Source organism: Mobula birostris, chromosome 1 (assembly GCF_030028105.1).
Source record: "Mobula birostris isolate sMobBir1 chromosome 1, sMobBir1.hap1, whole genome shotgun sequence".
In the NCBI taxonomy this organism is placed as follows: Eukaryota; Metazoa; Chordata; class Chondrichthyes; order Myliobatiformes; family Myliobatidae; genus Mobula; species Mobula birostris.
In genome coordinates, this window is record NC_092370.1 from 59502365 (window position 1) to 59514783 (window position 12419).

General features: G+C 39.8%; 1 protein-coding gene across 6 annotated transcripts in view; it reads left to right on the forward strand.

The window, feature by feature from the left end:
• The window catches only part of greb1l (GREB1 like retinoic acid receptor coactivator), a 294398-nt gene that overhangs the window by 209730 nt on the left and 72249 nt on the right, over positions 1 to 12419 (forward strand). For all 6 annotated transcript variants that reach the window (XM_072255747.1, XM_072255773.1, XM_072255784.1 and 3 more), the window contains 4 exons: positions 4378 to 4512; positions 5484 to 5681; positions 7370 to 7550; positions 11897 to 12089. In XM_072255747.1, the coding sequence (XP_072111848.1) occupies positions 4378 to 4512; positions 5484 to 5681; positions 7370 to 7550; positions 11897 to 12089 (707 nt within the window). The remainder of the gene's footprint in view (positions 1 to 4377; positions 4513 to 5483; positions 5682 to 7369; positions 7551 to 11896; positions 12090 to 12419) is intronic.

A 12419-nucleotide genomic window follows, 5' to 3' on the forward strand; every position in this document is an offset into this window, starting at 1 on the left:
ACTGTTCCTCACAGTGTTTAGTTCAAACATCTTGCTGCACTTCAAAACAAGCCAAAACAAGCAGGTTTCGGGTGCATTTCAAAAAAATATTCGTCACATTTTTGTAACTTCAAAATGTTTAACTAATTCACAGGAAATCAAGAGAACCAGGAATGTTACTCTAACCGTGTTTACCTTTAAGTGATGCACACACATATCGCATGGTAGCATTATGACATAAGCAATTCATATATTTATGCATGTAACATTATGAATTATTTAAATGAACTAGAATAATTAACCAACATATATACAAAATTACTCAAATATTAAATATGCAATATGTATAATTAAAGTTTGATTAGGTTTTTAAACTTTTAATACTGGTATGGAAATGCAAATACTTGTTTTGGTAAGATTTTGCTTTATCTTTTTACAAATGCATGTTTGCCCAAGAATCTTCTCCAGAAATGAGAGTTACAGTCAATTGTGTTGAGAATTTGACATAAGCAAGTATATTTTAAAACTTTGATTAATGCTTTACTTTGAGGTAGTATCACATTAATTTGTGACTGCTTCCCAATCTTTTTTAAAAAGTGGGAGTAATATTCTTTGTTTTTATCCAATTTGAACTGGACAAGAAGTTGAGAAGGAATGGCAGTTTTATGATTCTTGCAATATTGGATTCTGGAAGAACAAAGAAGACCCTTTGAAGATATAGCTTTAATGATTTATTATCTTTGTTGCACTCTTCCTATCCTTGCCCTGACTGGACATCTGTTTTATGGAGCCCTCTCTCTGCCTTGTCTTTAATATGAGAGGAAGATGGGAACAATTCCCATAATGTGATCATATAGGCTTGAAAATATCCCGGCTGTCAGCAGTCAACCAGTTATACAAGGCATTCATGGAAATTTGCCAAGAGTTTAATTCATGATAACACTCATATGTAGGAGCAAATAAGATATGCTAAACTTGCTTGTTTTGGCTGAACACAACTTGCTCTGGTCTGATCAGATTTGGCAAGAATATTTTGGACTGAGACTTCAAATGGTAACTGACTCTATGCTGATTATAAAGTAATTTTTAAAATTCACTTATGGTGTGCAGTACAAAACCTAGGAATGAAGTATTCGTTGTGGGGATGGCAACAGATCATGAAGGGCAATCACTTGACTATTTTCAAACTGTTTTTTAAAAAAATCATCCCGAAGAGATAGAAACTGAAAGACTGTATCAAATTGGCACCTTGCTGTCATACTAAATAGATTTAATTGCATACTTCTGAAAACTGTGCCCGTTACCTGATAAATGCATGTCTAGGCAATGGCCAAGTCAATGTTACGGTGGTTTTCTGTAGTTGTTGATATGCATTAATGGCAAAGCTGTTCTGGAAACTGTGATGACGCGATAATATGATTATGAAGACACGTAGTCCTCTTTTATTGTCATTTAGTAATGCATGCATTAAGAAATGATACATTATTTCCTCTGGTGTGATATCACAAAACACAGGACAAACCAGGACTGAAAAAACTGACAAAGCCACATAATTATAACATATAGTTACAAACAGAGTAACAATACCATAACTTGATGAAGAAGTCCGTGAGCACAGTAAAGTTTAAAGTTTCTCAAATGTCCCACATCTCACGCAGATGGGAGAAGGAAGAAAAAAATATCCCTGCCATGCCGACCACAATCCGACTCTGAGTCATCCGAAAACTTCGAGCTCTGATCAGCTCTCCAACACCGAGTACTGAGCGCCATCACTCTCCGAATGATTCGACCTCCTTCTCGGTCGCCAAAAGCAGGCAAGGCCGGGGATTTTGAGGCCTACCCTCCGAAAGATTCCTGACCACACACTAACGACAGCAGCGAACGGGTGTTTGAGAAATTTCTCCAGATGTTCCTCTGTGCTTTCACGTCCATTCTCCATCAAACCAGAATTGTCCACGGCCCCTATTTAACAGATACAATATCATTTTTCACTGGAGAGCTGCGCACACGCAGGCGCGTCGCCATCTTCTCCTCCCTCCTTGTTAATAGCCCTTGTTAAGTTTATGAAGATTAGAATGAAAGTGATGAAGGAAACTTTTTCTTTGACAAAATAATATACTTGACACGCAGAATGTATAGCAGGCTACAGGTTGCCTTCAGTGGCAGTTGTAACTTGAATTTTTTTTAGGGTAAATTTGCCCCTTTCCCAAAACATCCTTTAAAAATTATCAAAATAACAGCATAGGAATTTTCTTTGAATTTATTTCTCAGCATCCGATGCAGGGATTCCTAACCTGGGGCCCACGGACCCCTTACTTAACGGTATTGTTCCGTGGCATAAAAAAGGTTGTGAACCCCTGATATGAGGCAAGGGGGATGAAGCTGAATTTCCTGCTGGTGTTTAGCAATGAGTTTCTTTAACCTTCTCTCGTGGATTTAATGGCACAGTCCCATTTGAGAGCTATATTCATTTGTGCCAATGTTCTATTGATAGAATCTATACAAAAGATTTCCATGTTGTTTAACTCTGGCAGTATATTGCTCGGGGTTCCTAAAAGATTGAGAGTGAGCTGTCATTTTTGCTTCATTGGCATGATCAAAATGCAGCAGGATTTAGGTGGGGAGCTTTTTTTAAAATCCGTACCAATGAAATTCTTTCTTTAATGGTTTAATATGTTTTGAAAATTATACCTAAAATCATATTAAGATTCTCCTCAAAAAATATATTGGAATATTCTTGGTTTGTTTACTTTTCCAATGTTTCAGTTCAATATCTCATCGCAATATTCTAAGGGAATGCAGAATAGTTTTCCTCTGGCATATCTCTGGGGTTCAGAACTGGAAAAATAACCTGATAATCCTTCCACCAGCTATCGCGCTTGTGCTGTCTTTCCAATGATTTCTAATTGGTCATCTTTGGTAATATGCCCAAATATTGATAGGGAAATTACTCATATTCCCTTGCAGGATAGAAGGAGCCTATTTGTTCATTAAATAATACCAACTGGTGGAGCATTCCATCAATTCTGTTCCCCAACTTACTTCCCTGAAACCTATTTCCTCTCACATGCCCATTGACAACTTCACACCCAACCCATTCCCCATGCTCCCGCCGTGCACCTACAACAGGGTTAATTTATAGGGACAAATTATCATGTGTATCAAGTTATCATGTGTTAGGTGTACATAACACATAACGCATGGACAGAGTGGATATGGCAAAATTGTTTCCCATGGTGGGGGAGCTAGTACAAGAGGGCATGATTTAAGGATTGAAGGGCGCCCATTCAGAACAGATGCGAAGAAAATTTTTTATCCAGAGGGTGGTGAATCTGTGGAACTTGTTGCCAAGGGCATCAGTGGAGGCCAAGTCATTGGGTGTATTTAAGGCAGGGATTGATAGGTATCTGGGTAGCCAGGGCATCAAAGGTTATGGTGAGAAGGCAGGGGAGTGGGACTAAATGGGAGAATGGATCAGCTCATGATAAAATGGCGGAGCAGACTCAATGGGCCGAATGGCCGACTTCTACTCCTTTGTCTTATGGTGTACTACTGTGCTTTACACCCAAGTCTGGAGAAATGTCTCTATGTACATTCCGTACATGTATATAGTTAAATGACAATAAACGACTTGACTTGAGCAGCCTGAAGTTACTGGAATATGGGAGAAGATCTGGAACACCACACTGTAACAGTGTGAACTTGCAATATGTGCAGTTTCTGTTTAGCACTTTAGGCCAAGCTGAAACCTGGCCACTGGAGTTGTGCAACAGCACCAGCCACCATACCACAATGCCATCCTATCATGATTTTCAAATAGTAGGATCAGATTGTACAACTTGTACACGTCAGATGATAAATACGTAAACAGTCTTTGCCATGGTGATGCAGAATTGGTGAGTTGATGTTATAAATCCTCAAAGCACTTGGATTAATCCAAGTCTTGTCCAGGAGTAACAATACCACAGAATAATGTGGAAGTGAAATTCTACTCTGCTTGAGGGAGATTATTAAGATCTTCTTGACTCTGGGGACACTAAAAGGCTCAAGTTGGAGATATGAGGCTTGCAAAATTCTGTCACAATAAAGTGGAATAATTTAAGCCTGGGATCTCAGTCAGTCACTGTGGGAATAGTATTGGGACATTAAGTTTATTGAATAATTTTCAACAGCAAGAAAGTGCCTTTTACTCATAAAGTTAGAAATAATTTGTCAAATATAAATAATTTAACCAGAAAATCTTTATTCATTCATCTATAATTATAATGTGGTCTAGATGGTACTGGGTATACTTTGAAGCTTTAGTACTTGTATTGTTTGTACTAACACTTTTCCAATATGTTTTCCTGTTTTTCTTTATACTTTCTCTCTTAATGAAATGAGCTCTGTCTTTCTCAGGAGATAATTTAGACAAATTCCTGGATAAATTTCAGCAAAATAGAAACAATAATGTTGCTATTCCATTCAATGGGAATGTTTCTGAATATATTGCGTCTGACGAGGCCGCAGCAGTGACATCAAAGCAAGCTGTTGGTAAGGCATGGAAATCTGTGGTTATTGGTCGATTCTTATTGCATGATGGTAGATAGTATTCACTTAAAGACTTTGGCTATAGCTCATAAGTGCTCTTCATTAGTTGAGTGAGTTATAACTATTGCAATACAGTTATAACTATTTACAACGTGGAGTTTACCAAAGAAGGGATCAGTTTGGCATTATCACGAGCAACTGGTAAGTTTTTTTTGTTGAAAATTATTTTGCTGTTAATCTTCAGAAAATTTAATAGTTTGGATTATTTGATTACAAAAATATAAATGCTTATTATTCTCATTTATATATGAAGAATACATGTAATGAGCATTTAATATACAACAGTCCCCAGATACATGCATGTAGTTTATTGCACAACCTTACTACATGGGCAGTTTGCTACAGTATTTTCAAAATTCTAATGTCTGCAATGCTTTAATATGGTGGAGTCACGTTGGTGCCATGGTTTCATTGCCCAGTGAGATAAAATGTGACCTTTTTGTTATCTCCATTTTTTTTAAAAAGGTAAACTTCTTTTCTAGATGTAACATCATAGACCTTCAGGCTGGCTTACTATGAAGGATTGTAGCTTAACATAGCCAGTTGCAGCAAAATCCAGTGCAGATAGACTATAAAGATACAAGGACCAAGATGAGGTAGATTGAGAGATCAACGGTTCATCTTTATTCTACAAGAGGTCTGCTCAAGAGTCTTATACCAATGGGATAAACTAGAATACTTGGTTTTATTCAAATGATAATCAACTCTTTTATTTAGAGTACAAAAAATGTACATGGTGTGAGCAAGATGTTTGAAGTATACCTTAAAGATGAACAAATCTGGGGGTATTATTGAAAAGAATAACTGTACGGAATGCTACATTTCACTATCAACAATTGATGTGCAAAGGTTACGAGATTTGATTAGATTGGTGGGATTTTAGCAATAGGATTTGCTTTGTTCTTATTTCACAGATTCATATACTGAAGTGTTCCAGATCCATTCGCCTCAACTCACTGTTGCTCGTAAGCTGCTGTCTCAAGTTTGTGCTATAGCGGACTCCGGAATGCAAAACCTAGATCTGGGGCGCTTTGCAAAAGTTGACTTCACCATTTTAGTTCCTCCATCAGAAGTTCTTTTCCACCAGACTTTGCAACGTATTCAACATTCAGGTAGGCAAATAAAGCAGCTAATTAGTTTATCAGAAAAGTGCATGGTAAATGGTGTGCAAAAAGTTCTTTTTTTTAAAAAAAGAAACTTTACTTAATCTTATGTGATAGTTGCTAGTAATTACTTTTATTAAAGTTATTTGATTATTTAGAAATGAAGAACTGGGTTGTTTGATTTCTGTCACAAAGGGAAATCAAACAAATGTGGGTTCAACTAATTTCATTGACAGATCTGATAATATGTAAATCGAAATCTGCTATTCTTCTTCTACCAATTTTTCCACAAAGCAGTTCACCAGAAGAGTCTTGTATTAATTTTGTTGGAGGCTACAAATGCAGTATTACGACATATATCTTGTTTTGTCTCTCCTTATTTACTTCCACTGGGGATGACCTCAGGCATATGTTCGAGAGGGTATGATGGAGGATCTGGTTTCATCCTACAACAAAGCTATTTCTCACTGGCTACAGAAAACACGTGTCTGTAAAAATATAAATTAATTATATTGTTTTTGTTCAGTTTGTAAAACTGAGATTGGAACACTATGGACTGGATGATCTAATCTTACAAGGCTAACAACCTGTGACACAAACAATAATGGATGAATAAACTTATCCCACCAATCTCCCTCCTGGCACTTATCCTTGTAAGCGGAACAAGTGCTACACATGCCCTTACACTTCCTCCCTTACCACCATTCAGGGCCCCAGGCAGTCCTTCTAGGTGAGACGACACTTCACCTGTGAGTCGGCTGGGATGATATACTGCGTCCGGTGCTCCCGATGCGGCCTTCTATATATTGGCGAGACCCAACGCAGATTGGGAGATCGTTTCGCTGAACACCTATGCTCTGTCCGCCAGAGAAAGCAGGATCTCCCAGTGGCCACACATTTTAATTCCACGTCCCATTCCCATTCTGGTGTGTCTGTCCACAGCCTCCTCTACTGTAAAGATGAAGCCGCACTCAGGTTGGAGGAACAACACCTTATATTCCGTCTGGGTAGCCTCCAACCTGATGGCATGAACATTGACTTCTCAAGCTTCTGCTAATGCCCCACCTCCCCCTCGTACCCCATCCATTATTTATTTATTTATATACACCCATTCTTTTTCTCTCTCTCCTTTTTCTCCCTCTGTCCCCCTCACTATATCCCTTGCCCATCCTCTGGGCTTCCCCCCTCCCCCTTTTCTTTATCCCTAGGCCTCCTGTCCCATGGTCCTCTCATATCCCTTTTTCCAATCAACTGTCCAGCTCTTGGCTCCATCCCTCCCCTTCCTGTCTTCTCCTATCATTTCAGATCTCCCCCTCCCCCTCCCACTTTCAAATCTCTTACTAGCTCTTCTTTCAGTTAGTCCTGACGAAGGATCTCGGCCCAAAACGTCGACTGTACCTCTTCCTAGAGATGCTGCCTGGCCTGCTGTGTTCACCAGCAACTTTTATGTGTGTTGCTTGAAGTTCCAGCATCTGCAGATTTCCTTGTGTTTGCGTTATTATAATATTATTGGAATGTTACATTCAAAAATAAATAAAAGTAAGATAATTAAGAATATGCTCCAGAGAAATTATTATTTTCCCATTTTTCAAAGATATTTATTGCTTCAATGTATATTTCTGATGCTTGGCAAATGTGTCAGGCACAGAAAAATTGCATTTATAACATATTAATAGAACACTTTGATTTTTATGCAGGAGTTCTTGTAGATCTGGGTCTTGAGGAAAATAATATAGCTGATCAAAGGGCTGAGAAATATATTATCCGGCTAGACCATGACTTTCAGAACAAGTTTGAGGCTTTCATGAAAAAGATCAAACAGAATCCATACACACTCTTTGTTCTTATTCATGACAATTCCCATGTTGATCTTACTAGGTAAGTTTGTATTTCATTTTTGCAATCTTATTTCCATTTTCTCTTCTGTGCATCTCATGGGATTTCAGAATTTTTAGTCACTGTTGATATGAGGTTGTGGCTAGTAACTTTGCTTTGATGAAATATAATGGCTGCCATTTGATTTTATGTATTCCTCCTTACCTAATAACCTTTTTGGTGCTCCGCACTTGATGCCTACCTGGCCGAACAAGGAAGTAGTTTTATCTTAACTGTCTTTATAGCTTTCTGTTTCATTGAACTATTTGTTGTTTCCCCTCGGAAATGGTTTAATATCCTGTGCCCCAGAGAGACGATGTGAATTTCTAACACTTGACCTGTGAATTGGGATTATTCCAAGTGATAAAAATTAGTAAAGTTGTGACAAACTGTTTACCAATATCTTTTATAAACCTATCAATTCCCGTGGCTATCTTGACTATACCTCTTGCCTGCCCCTCCCCCCATCTCCTGTAAAAATACTATTCCCTTTTCTCAATTCCTTCACCACCACCACCTCTGATCCCAGGATGAGGCTTTCATTTGCAGAACAACAGAGATGTCCTGTCATTCAAAGAACAGAATTTCCCTTCCTCCACAGTTGATGCTGCTCTCACCTGCATCTCCATTTCCCAGACATCTGTGCTCACCCTATCTTCCCACTGCCTTAACAGTGATAGAGTTCCTCTTGTCCTTACCTAACACCCCATGAACCTCCGCATCCAACACATCAATCTCTGCAACGTCTGCAATCTCCAAAGGGAGCCTTCCACTAAACACATCTTTACCTCCTCCCCACTCTCTGCTTTCCACTGGGATTACTCCCAACGTGATTCCCTTTTCTATTCATCCCTCCCCACTCATCTCTCACCTAGCACATAACCCTGTAAGGGACAGAAATACTACACCTGCCCATTCACCGCCTCCTTCACTTCCATCATGGCTCCAAACAGTCCTTTCAGGTGAGGCAACACTTCACCTGCGAATATTTCAAGTTGTCTATTGTTTCCAGTGCTTCCGATGTGGCCTCCTCTACATTGGTGTGACCCGATGTAAACTGGGGGACCTATTTGTCAAGCAATTCCGCTCTATTCACCAAAAGTGGAATTTCAAGTTAACCATTTTAATTCCTATTGCCATTCCTGTTCCAACATGTCGGTCCATGGCCTCGTCTTTTGCCGTGATGTGGCCACTTTAAGGTTGGAGGAGCAGCGCCTTATATTCTGTCTAGCTAGCCTTCAACCTGATGGCATAAGCATAGATTTCTCTTTCCAGTATTTATTTTACCTCCTCCCTTCCCCATTCTGGCCTCTTAGTTTTACATCTCACCTGCCTATCACCTCCCTTTGATGCCGCTCCTTCTTCCCTTTCTCCCATGGTCCACTTTCCTCTCCTCTGTGATTCCTCCTTCTCCAGCCTTTTTACCTTTCTCACCTACCAGGCCTCACATATCACCTTCTAGCTTGTCTTCCTCCCCCTCCCCTCCCCCCCCACACATTTTATTCTGGCATCTTCTCTCTTACTGCCCAGTCCTGAAGAAGGGCCTTGGCCCAAAACATTGACTCTTTATTCATTTCCATAGATGCTGCCTGACCTGCTGAGTTCCTCTAGCATTTCAAAGGTTCATTTAATGTCAGAGAAATGTATACAAAATACATCCTGAAATGCTTTTTCTTCGCAACCGTCTACGAAAACAGAGGAGTGCCCCAAAGAATGAATGACAGTTAAATGTTAGAACCCAAAGACACCCTCCCCCCAGCTCCCTCCTCCCGCAGGTAGGCGGCAGCAAGCAACAATCCCCCTCCCCTCACCAGCAAAAATAAAGCACACCCGCTACCAGCACTCAAGCGTGAGCAAAACAATAGCAAAGACACAGACTTGCAGTTACCCCAAAGACTATATTGTTCAGCTGATAATTCGACATGCTGCAGGCTCTCTCTCTCCTAATAAGGGGGAAGGAGGTGACTCCATTCCATTTTCCAAGGAGCAAGAGAGATAGCAAACAATTCACTGGATTACGATGTTAAAATTCCGTTACGTCGCTTTTTCCGAGCTCTGTGCCTGGAGATCGCAAGGATCCCGGGTCTCCAGGCACACCGTAGGTGTTCCAACTTTGTGTGTGTTGCTCATTATTTCCCCTTGTTCTACTAATGTGAATACCTACTGACTGGCTAATTTTGCTGATGATAGAACTTAGAAAACCGCAAGATATTGCTATGCATTCAGTGCTCATAAAATATAAATGTTTCTTTGCTCAGTGACATATCAATATGCTACATATGGTTTTAGATTGTTAAAGTACTAAATGGGTCTGGAATTAGGTGGATTAATCTGTAATCGGAGACTGAACCATGGTCATTTTGATTGTGGGCACGTGATCTAACAGTTCAGTTCAGTACCAGCCAATGCATCAGATTCTGCTTTCCTTTCCACACTGTGCTAAAGCTGAGCATGAAAGAAGAATGAGTAAATCAGTGATGGGAAGCAGATGCCTTGAGGTAAGAGGGTATTCAGATATCAGAAATGGGTTTGGGGTGAAAGCCAGGGACCTGCTGTTGAAGTTAAGAGGATCTACAAGTAGTAGTTGGGGAACCAGGATGAATGAGATCGCAAACAACAGGAATTCTGCAGATGCTGGAAATTCAAGCAACACACATCAAAGTTGCTGGTGAACGCAGCAGGCCAGGCAGCATCTCTAGGAAGAGGTGCAGTCGACGTTTCAGGCCGAGACCCTTCGTCAGGACTAACGAATGAGATGCTGATTGCTGGTGGGGAGGGATGGTAATATTAGAGGATAATAGCCTTTGAAGGGTTGGGAGATCACTGGGTCAGTAGTGGGGTGGGGGTGCACTTTGGCTGGTACACCACGAAAGGAAGGGGAATGAGATAATTTTGTATGCAAGCCAGTTTGGAAATATATAAGTGGCACAAGTGTGATTTGGAACTGTAAGTGCCTGGTTTGTTTCTGAAGTTGTATAATTTGGCCTGGAAATCATTCTCGTCATGTCTTACTCTTGTTAAAAGGTGCACCTTATGAGCAGGTTTTTTTTCCCTAACAGACTCCCTCCTGAGGTTCAACTATTAATATGCCTGGTCTTCAGTGAGATGGGGATGATTCCAGAGTAGTGTGCTAGAGAAGGGTCTATGACCTAGGGGTGTCGACCCATTTCCAAATCTCCTGGAGGGAATGACTCGGATCCTGTTCAGTGAATCCTTAATTCTCAGGAATGAGATAATGGTTGGAGGACTACGGGAAGCATTCCAGCTCCCCCTGCCCATCTTTGTGCCTCAAAAACACTTCACGTTTTCTTAAAGCCATTTTAGCCTTTCTCCAGCTGCTAGGTTTTCCCAGGAATTGGAAGCATGGCAATCATAATGAAGATTAAATCAGATGCTGCAAATGTCAGTAAAATATTCCAATTGGAATCCCTGGATCTACTGTCACTGATACTGGGCCAGGTTTGAGAATTTTTCATTGTTAACCTGACCTCACCCCAAATGAGAACAAAAAGCATCTGTCTCATTTGCTCCTTTCAGCTAAAGGACTACTATCTGTAGCAGTTTTTATCCCCCTGTCATTTTGGGAAGACATAAATATGATTGCAAAGCTGTCAGTAGTGTTTCAATGTGCTACCCATTTACAGCTTGTTCTGTTGAAGAAGACCCAAGAGAGTTAGTTTAAGGATTCTCCCTATTATCTGTTCTGACATCTGTAGTATTCACCACTTCCACTGTTCATTATCAACACTGAAAGTATTAAAAAGTTCTTTTATTTTGATAATTAAATAAAGCATATTTTAAAATTGTTTATTTTGATTTAGTGATATCCCTCTTGTTCCCTGGGTCAGGCAGTGTTGGGTCAATCACTACTTTAAAGTGTCCATTCTAACCTGGACTGCATTCCTTTCAGATATGCCATCTTTTGAATCAGGTGTTAAACCCAGTTTTCCTGCACTCCTAGGTGGGCATGAAGCATTCCTTGGCACAATTCAGAGATTCACTGGGGACTCACACAGTGCTTTATCTGCTTTTTGACTAACATCACTATCTATTTCATTTTTGATCATGGACCTAACTCATTGAAACTGGCTACTGTCTGTCTGCATTACTAGATTTTAAAGGAACTCTATATATGTTAGTGAAGTATTTTGAAATGTTCTGTATTTTCTGAAATATGCTACAAGTATGTGAGTCTGCAAGTATAACCTGAAGAAAATGAATCTCAGGATTGTGTATGGTGACATATGTGTAACCATGAGAATAAATTCACTTTGAACCATGAATTATTATATTCCATCTTTGCTGTAAATGAAATATTTTGAGTTTTAATATAACCTTTTTTTCCTCAGTCTTGTTTCAGGTTCCACAACTCATTGGGAATCCAGCCAGAGTCTGTCAGATAAGTTTATTAATTCACGTGAGGCACTTGAGGCTTGCAACTTACTTATGTTGCAGGTCAGCTCGTTTCCTTTCACTCTACAGACACAACAGTCCCGTGTTTGCTCATACAATGAAGTGCACTGGATACTCTCCAGCAACCCTGTAAGTTTAGATTAAATACTTATTTTCCAAGAATTTTTGCAGTATTTGAATGTACATTTGCTGTTTGACAAGTAGTATAACTTTGCTGTACAAATATGTTTAGGTCAAATCAATGCAGAGATGAAAATATTGGCAAAAAAATTGAGATGAAATTTGCAGTCAGTAGAGAGAATCAGATTTCAAATTCACATAAGGCAGTGGTCCCCAACCACTGGGCCGCAAAGCATGTGCTAACGGGCCGTGAGGAAACGATATGAGTCAGCTACACCTTTCCTCATTCCCTGTCACGCGCTGTTGAACTTGAACATAGGGTTGCCAACTATTCTGTAT